This window comes from Rhinoraja longicauda, chromosome 7 (genome assembly GCF_053455715.1).
Source record: "Rhinoraja longicauda isolate Sanriku21f chromosome 7, sRhiLon1.1, whole genome shotgun sequence".
NCBI classification, from domain to species: domain Eukaryota; kingdom Metazoa; phylum Chordata; class Chondrichthyes; order Rajiformes; family Arhynchobatidae; genus Rhinoraja; species Rhinoraja longicauda.
In genome coordinates, this window is record NC_135959.1 from 29,364,933 (window position 1) to 29,373,868 (window position 8,936).

At 42.4% G+C, this 8,936-nt stretch overlaps 1 protein-coding gene and 1 long non-coding RNA gene across 2 annotated transcripts in view; one reads left to right on the forward strand and one right to left on the reverse strand.

The window, feature by feature from the left end:
* The window catches only part of LOC144595503 (uncharacterized), a 222,855-nt gene extending 218,330 nt beyond the window's left edge, over window positions 1-4,525 (forward strand). The window contains exons 2-3 of the long non-coding RNA XR_013547504.1: window positions 1,503-1,772; window positions 4,269-4,525. This is a non-coding gene — a long non-coding RNA (uncharacterized LOC144595503). The remainder of the gene's footprint in view (window positions 1-1,502; window positions 1,773-4,268) is intronic.
* The window catches only part of obi1 (ORC ubiquitin ligase 1), a 33,777-nt gene extending 25,114 nt beyond the window's left edge, over window positions 1-8,663 (reverse strand). Inside the window, exons 1-3 of the mRNA XM_078403027.1 lie at window positions 8,542-8,663; window positions 7,160-7,295; window positions 5,115-5,206 (exon numbers count right to left, since the gene is read on the reverse strand). Coding sequence (XP_078259153.1) covers window positions 5,115-5,206; window positions 7,160-7,295; window positions 8,542-8,625 — 312 coding nt within the window. The 5' untranslated portion in view covers window positions 8,626-8,663. The remainder of the gene's footprint in view (window positions 1-5,114; window positions 5,207-7,159; window positions 7,296-8,541) is intronic.
* Window positions 8,664-8,936: the final 273 nt, after the last annotated feature.

The following is an 8,936-nucleotide window of genomic DNA, read 5'->3' on the forward strand; positions in this document are numbered from 1 at the left end:
TTCAGTTTTCTCCCACACTCCAAAGACGTACGGGCATGTTGGCTTGGATTAAGTGTAAATTGTCCCGTGTGTGTGTGGATAGTGTTAATGTGCGAGGATCGTTGGTCAGTGCGGACTCAGTGGTCCGAAGGGCCCATTTCCGTGCTGTATTTCTAAACTAAACTAATTACAGAAACAGTCCATAGCTAACAGAGGCCCGATTTTGTATTCCTCTTACTTTACTCATGAGAATCTGAATAAGAACACGAGTAACAATAACCAAGTGTATGATTTAAACAGTAATTAAAATTTTTCCCAGGGTGCTATTGAATAACAAAATCAAATCAAACTTTTAATTAAAACTTGAACCACTGCAGTTTTTGGAAGTACAGATAAATTTTAGTGGGCAGATGAAGTCATAGAGAGATACAGCATAGAAACAGGTCCTCCAGACCACTGAAACTGCACCGACCATCAAATACCCGCTTATGCAAATTTAATGCAGTTTAATTCTTCCCACATTCTTTGAGATATGAGGGGGGGAGACAAACAGCCGAGGTTTGAATTGAACCTGGGTCTCTCGGGTTGAGGAAGCAGTCCTACAAGCTGCACAACTGTGTCGTGTTTCTACAACAATCTAGCATACCATGATCGCTATTGCAGAAATCTTTATATTTTAATTCCAGCTTTGCTTAATTACTTGAATTTAAAATTTCCCAGCTGGCAAGATGAATTTCACACTTTCATCTCTAGATCAACCACTATTCCACCAACTGTACAACAGAAGGCTCGGCCATTGGTTACCTTAAGCATGTCTGCTTTCCAATGTCATGGTTGATCTGATTGCAACCTCAACTCTACCAGGAATAACCTTCACCTCTTCTAAATTTATCTATCAATCTTCACCTTAAAAATATTCAACAACTTTACTTTCATTGACGAAGTTCCAAAGACTTACACCCTCAAATGATTTTGCTCCATCTCTATCTTAAATGGACAACTATGATTTTAAAACAATGACCTTTTGGTACAGATTTTCCTTCAAGAGGAAATATTCTCTTCACCCTCACCCCATCAAGACCCCTGAGAACGTCATGTTTCAATCTAGGCGTCTCCCACTCTCCAGCAGATACAAATCTATTTCTAATTATCATTGTCTGGCATTAATACATTGATAAACATATTTTTTAAAAATCATACCTGCAGAAAGTCACCATTCATGTTTCTATCAGCCTGTTAGTCACAATTCCCCAAATTACCCATTTATATCACTGGGCAAGACAGAAAAAAAGAGCAAAAGGCAAAAGAAAAAGAAAAATGACAGTACCCTTAACAGAGCACGTTTGGTATGTGACAGCAAGTAGGAAGTGAAAAGCATAGCCTGCTCCTTAATAGAAAGCAATTAATTTAGAATACATTTAGAAAATTTAGACCAAAATGTTTAGTGCCTAAATGATGTTAAACAAAAATGTTAAAAAGCAATGATTTCACCATGACTTTGTTTTCCCCTTTCACCAAATTAGGCTTGGATCTAATATCTACACTTCAAGATAACTTATCTAGTTACCTAACTCCGCTCACCACATCCAGAACACAAGCAGTGAAGTGCCGTCCCTTTTCCTCCCAAGGGAATTCACCTTCATAATCATGATTGCAGTCTACATCCCCAGGCAGACGTTTGGATAACACTGCAGGAGCTGCAAAATGTGGCCAACAAAGATGCAACAGCATACTCCAACGCCTTCCTCATCACAGTCAAGGAACTCCCTCCATCGTATTCGAGGACGAACAAGGTTAGTTTGAAGAAATCACTTATTAACTACCAGCAGCAAGTTTCCTGCAACATCAGTTGATCAAATAGCCTTGATCATGGCTACTCCAACATCAAACATGCTGTTGTTCCCTCCCTCTCACTTTGGCTATGCTCTTTCTTCCTGTGCATAGGCAATGATTGAAGTGAGGACTGTACAGAGCTGGTTGGGGGAAGCAGAGGAACAAATCTACGACTGCTTGGCATCGGTAGACTGGGCGATTTTCAAAGACTCAACAACGGACCTGAACGAATATGCCATGGTTATTACGGACTTCATAAGGAAATATGTGGAGGAGTATGTTCTCACCAAGACTTGAGTGTTCCCTAACTAGAAGCATTGGATGAAAAAGGAGAGCTGCAATTTACCGAGGACCAGATCTCGGGCAATCCAGTCTAACTATAGGCAGGGTCACTAATGATGTCCAGGTACAACCTCAATAGGCAACTAGAAAAGCAAAGTGACATTTCTGTTTGAACAGGAAGATGAGATGGACTTTTGACAGACGTGGCAGGTCTTGCTATTAGTCCCATCACTTCCTACAAGGTGAAAACAAGTAGTAGCTCAAGTGACAGTGAGGCATCACCCCAGGATGAGCTCAATGTCTTCCAGGTTAACTTCGAAAGGGAGAGCCCCGTAGATCCCAAAAAACACAAATTTCAGTCACCGAGGCCAATGTCAGATCTTTCACAAGAGTTAACCCTCGGCGAACACCTAGCCCTGATGTACCTGGCCACATTCTGAAAACCTGTGCGGACCAACTATCTGAAGATTTTGCAGATATATTCAACCTTTCATTAGGAAAGACCGAGATTCCCGCCAGCTTTAATAGGACAACAATAATACTGCTGCTCAACACTAGTAAGATGACATGTCTGAATGACTACCAACCATTGGCACTAACATCTGCGGCAATAAAATTGGGGGGGGGGTAGGTAAATGTGTTTTAATTTTTTTAAAGTATTTAAAACAGTAAAATCAACAGATTTTTTTTTGTTAGTCGAAATGTGGTTATTTTAGACAGTGAAGTAGAAATTACCCCGAAGGTTTAAAACAAGAACCAGCAAAAAAAGAGCAAGCATGACAAAGGCTAATTTTAAATTTAGTTAAGACTAGACTGAGGTGGACCCATTGGGTCCAAATCTCTCCTGCGGGCCTCTCCTGGGGCAACCCTCCCCCAGCTGATGAAGCCTGTTGCCGGGCGAGGAGTGTCCCCCCGGAGCCGTGGGCGAGCGAGGGGGTCAGGGAAGGGGAGAGGGAGCCACTCACCTCGGCCCCGTGCCGCCAGCGCTGCAGCGAGTGAGCCGTGGACCCGAAGCCTCTTCTGCCGCATGGCGGAAATCAGCGACGACGGCTATCTTGTTGGACCCTCTGCCGCCGCGCTGCACCACGGGAGGAAGGTCAGGGGTGGTGGGGGAGCGCATCTATTAAAGTTAGTGGCAGCTCGTGGGTTCAGCAGCCCCCTCCCTCTCATTGGCCCTAAACCTCTCCTGCATTGGTCCAGCGCCCTCTCCTCCTCCTCCCCACACACACTCCATCCCCCTCTCCTCCTCCTCCCCACTCACCCACTCCATCCCTCCTCAAACGCCCCCCACTCACTCGATCCCCCCCTCACCTCACCCACTCCATCCCTCCTCAACCTCCCATAACACCCCCTCCCCTCAACCCCCCTCACCTCAACCCCCCTCACCCACTCCATCCCCCATAAAACCCCAAAACCTCTCCTGTTTTGGTCTAGCACCCTCCCCTCCCCCACTCAATCCCCTCAACCACACTTATCTCTCCCTCCTCCCCCCCTCACCTACTCCATCCCCTCTGAATCCCCCTCCTCCCCACTCCATCCCCCCTCAACTGCCCTCCTCACCTCCCCCCCTCAACCCACCTTACCTCCCCCCTCCCCTCACCCACTCAATCCCCCCTCACGTGGCCAGAAGCGAGCTGCGGTGAGCTGCCGTTTGCAAAATATCATGGGTTGCCCCAACTGCGCACGCTCAGACTGACTTCGAAAAGGCAGCTCGTCCACCCGGCGGGGGGGGGGGGGGAATGGAGTGCATGAGTGGGGAATGGAGTGCATGAGTGGGAAATGGAGTGCGTGAGTGGGGGGGTTCAGGGGGGATGGGGCAAGTTAGCGGCGGCTCGTTGGCCCAGACCCCCCCCCCTCATTGGCTGCCACTCCCGTCACTTTATCGGGTCCGGCCCCGGCTGTCATTGTCCCCCCCCCTCTCATTGGCCACCAGTCCCGTCACTTGGGCGGGTCCCACTACGATGTCAAACGCATCTGACGGCCAGGGACTTGGAAAAGGTAATTTTTAAACTTTAAAATATAAGACCAATTTGAATGAAACTTGCATTAAGGTGACCCAGGACAACGGTGAGTAAGGTTGTCCTAAAATTTGGCCTAAAAAGGAAGGATCGAACAAACAAGATGATATATATATATATTTGTATATTTTATTTAAAAAAATTTTTTTTCGATAGGTAAAAGATACGGCATAGAAACAGACCCTTCGGCTGCCCGTGCACAGGCTCTACCCTAACACGAGGGACAATTTATAGAGGCCAATTAACCTACAAACCTGCATGTGTTTGGAATGTGGAAGGAAACCAGAGCATCCGGTGAAAACCTACACGGTCACAGGAAGAACGTAAAAATTCCATGCAGGCAGCACCCGTAGCCAAGATTGAATCCGTTTCTGTGGCGCTAAGGCTGCAACTCTACCGCAGTGCCACCCCATGGGGAGGACAAATCACTCCAAGCTTGATAGCAGTCAGAGGGATTGGTAGTTATTGAGGTAGTTTTAAAAAGTACAACTGAAAATTTCAAAATGTAATTACCTGAATCCCGATTATTGGGAGTTTTGCCTCCCTCCCGAATACAAAAGATGCATAGAACCTACTTCACCATCCTCTCTCAACACACACTTTGCAACACGCCTCCAGATTAATCTCTGAACTCAGATTTTCAGGAATACAGACACCCAGATCTCTTTTCGTCCCTGACCAAAATTACGTCCGATGTACTAAAGCACGCAGGACATGCATACATTCAATGCTCCAAAACTTGGAAACCGATCCAATTCTCCTTAATCCTGGGACAATGCTTTTGTTGCTTCCAGCATGACGTTGTTCTTACATTGCCCTTTCCAATAACATTCCTTTCATTATTACTATACTCCAAATACCACTGACCCACAATGCTGTTGCTACGAATATGCCTTCTGCCCAACAGTACATTCAGAAAGTTTAGGTTTTACATGTAAGTGATTGAAAAACCATTAAAATCTTTCAAACTTTAAAAGCTTAGTTGAACAGCACGTGCATTACCTCATATTCTTTATGTAACAGTTCAAGCCTGGTTTTTCGCAGGGATCGCTTGACTGATGAACTGTCACAATTTTCTGTTCCATCTGATCCACCTGAATGAGAATTAAATACACATCAATAAATGTGTTGCAATAATAACAAAGTAAAATTTGATTCAGGGTCTGTAATATTCCTTTCCCTACAAAAGTTCAAAGAACTTTAGAAATTCCAGTTTCCGTTTTAATATCCTGCCTCTCCAACTCAGTTTTTTTGGAAAGAGATGCTTAAATTTACAATTTTAGTAACTGCACCCAGCGCCGTCTAATATCACACTCTCCTGAATGAGATCCATACTTCAGAACATATTTTAGAAATCTGACAGCACAAATCACAAATTAAAATTGAAACTTTCCACAGCTATATGCAGTTATAACTATTGGAGCCAAAGTGCAGCAAATGCATCTAGGATAATGCAATCACTGTACGGAATTAGTTGATACCAGTGGTGTCCAATGCTACAATGGGCTAGATTTTGTTAACTTAGAATCTAAGTATGGTTAATTGAATTTATCGAACACTAAATAAAAAGTAAGCGTATTCCACTGTTGACAAGGTAAATTCAATCCATATTCACAATATCTATGCATCTTTATTTTTGGTGAAAGATTTTTTTTCAATCAAATAGTAGAACATGAATACATATGAGAAACTAGATTTATTATTGCAGAGGTTTATTTTATTTATATTTATCAAAATAGTGCTGGTGTAGATACATGCATGAACAGCTAGTTTCTCGTAGTGAATACCAGTTTATATGAAAGTTGGACCTAGATTTGGTAATTTAATAATTACCTCAGACCGTCTTATTTTCTTCCATGACAAACTTCAGATGACAAAGGAAAACAAGCAGCAAATTATATTGAGTGGTGGAAAAGAAAGGCACTAAATTCAGCTGAGCACTATTAAAGAATAGGAAAGTGGGAATTTCTGCCTTTCTCCAGAAACAACTAGCTCATCTTCCTTGCTGCAGGATGTCCTGTGCTTGACAGGCAGCTGTGGCAAACTCTTACCATTTTTGTTACCAAGTTGAGCCACTAAATCACTGTTTTTGTTTTATCTGCACAGAATTCAGAAAATTCTTAAATCCAAAGATCATTTTGAAAACAGCAAAGCAATACAAATCAGAAAAATGTAACACAGACAAGTGCATTTCCTTTCATTTTAGTGGCAGCATTGTCGTTGCAGGGGGAGCATTTGTTATTCTAAGCAATATATTAATTTACATTCCTTGTTAATTCTGAACCCAAGTAATACGCAAATTGTGCACCAAAATTCTATGTCGCTTCGTCGGTAACTAGGTGTTACCAGTAAATACAGAAACTTGTTTATCAATGCTGGTCAACAAGCTGGCACGCTGAGTGGTCAGCAAGATTTCAATAACAGTGGGTGTTGTCAATCAATGCAAGACACCACCACACATGTCAAAGTCATATGAAAATCAGCAACAGCAGAATGTTTAAACATTTTTTTTTTCAAATGTAGAAAATACATCACTTTAAAGAAAATGCACAGAAACAACACCAGTTGGCAAAATGAACAGTAGAGGAGCATGCCATCACCAAAAGGTTTTTCCAAGCTTTCCTCGGCAGTGTCTATTTTGGACTGCCCATGTGACCAGATTATATCATGCAAGGCCCAAATAAGGCAAAAGCTAATGAACACTTTCCAGCAACAATTTCATCTTTACAAAGTAAATTAGGAAAAAAAACTTGTTTCTTACTATCAAGCCACACTCAAATTCTAAATCAGTAATTCACTGTTGTTACTGCAAAGTTAAACTCATCGCTTCATCTCCAGGTGTATCAACTTGATGCATTTCTATCAAATATAAAATTGTTTGAATGATTAAAGGATATATAAAAGTGATTGATCTGAAGATTATCAATTTATATTCTGGTACAGGAACTCAGGCTGGTACTTTGAAATATTTAACTAGACCTTTTTATAACTGAACTGGGGGAACCAAAATTTACCAAGCAAATTAAGAAACTGGAAGGATCTCTTACCCAAAACTTCTTTGTACGGATTTTCAGACGTGATCGGAATCCTACAAGTTGGACACTGGGTGCTGTTTTTGAGCCAGGATTCCATGCACATGAAGCAGAAGACATGGTTGTTTGAACAGATAACCGGGTGGCGTACCTAAGACATTTCCAAAAGTGTAATCATTAAGGTTATCAAAGTTGTCAAATACTGTACCTCTGCATCAAAACTGATGGAAGTGGCTGAATCAATTTGACCACAGACAAAGCCCGTTTTAGGAAACAAAAAACGTTAGGTCTCCTACCAGAGTCAGAAAGTTGTGGCTTCCAATTCCACACCAGAAACTTTGGTATATAACACTTTATGGTAGTAAATTCAGGAATGGAGAATTATACTGACCCCAGCCAATATTTTTTTGTTTCAATCAATACTTAAAGCAGATTATCTGAACAAAGATGTCAATATCATTTGTAAATATACCATGAAATAGGGATCGGCACTTTAAAAATACAACGTTGGTTTGGCGTCTCATGGGAGTACGAGAAATTCCAAAATCTAACTTCTTTACATGTTTATATTTGTGCAGACTTGCATTGCACAAGCATAAAAAGAAAAGATTTCAACAATATACACAAAAAAATGTTCATTCATTATCATTCTTTCTGGAAGTCTGCTGTGCAAAGTCGACCCGTTACTACACTTTTAAAGTACTTAATCTACAGCTTACTGAGACGTCCTGAGTGGACATAATCACCTTCGTTTAACTCGAGCGTTAACCATAAATGACAAAGAATGGCATAATAATTTTTCAAGTATCTAAATCAAGTAATTAAAGTGTTAATCGTTCAAAGGTGTTTTAATGATGCAAAATATATTTTGAAATCGGTACTTTGCAATACACAACAAATGTGCAATTAAGAGTACTCAATTTTGTGGGGTGGGGGGGGCGAGAAGTACTAAAGCAGACTTTATGGAAGTTTTCGTTAAAGAAAATTTCAACCGGATAGCCAGGCGTTTGAGTTTCCGTGAACACTTTCTTTGTGTTTCGACTGGCCGACACAACGATACGGAAGTGGAGTCTAACCCAGAATTCACGAGTTGCCTTCCTTTCAAACTTCAAATGGCTCTAACGTCTGTATTGCTAAGTTTGCAACGCGTTAATAATACACAAACATGAATGGACTCCCCCTTTTGGAAAAAAAAATAGTGTAAGACTCTTTGGTTTCCAAAATCTTACAATCATTCTACCGTGCAGATTTTCAGTATAATCAAGAAGGTGAGGTCCGTTTTGCAAACCAGACGCGCCGGGGCGAAGTTTGAGCAGGGAGTGTATGCTCGGTTAGTTTGCAACAGAGCCAGCGCCGCCGCGGGTTCTTGCCACACTTCCCGTGCGCGAGCACATTACCTTCCCCAGGCAGATCTGACACGAGATGGGCAGCGTGAGGCTGAGTGTGACATTCTGAACGTTCTGAAGCGCCGGCTTCTGCATTGTGCTTGGAATTTCGCCCCGGAGCACGCGACCTTGAATCAAACCCCGGAGCGCGCGACGCCGCTCTCCGTCACCCCGCCCCCTTTCTCGCCGCTCCTCTCGGCGCTTTGCAAAAATAAGTGAGCGAGTGATGGAATCCGCCGAAAGGTTGATTTCTGACACATTGGGGTTTTTTTTGTTACCGAGCACTGCACAAAACGAACTTTGCAAAAGATTCAAAGAGCACAGCGTTAAACAATGGGTTAACAAAACAAACAAAAAACCCTCAAAGGTATGTTTTGCAAACATAAAAAGTTGCAAACATTCAGCCC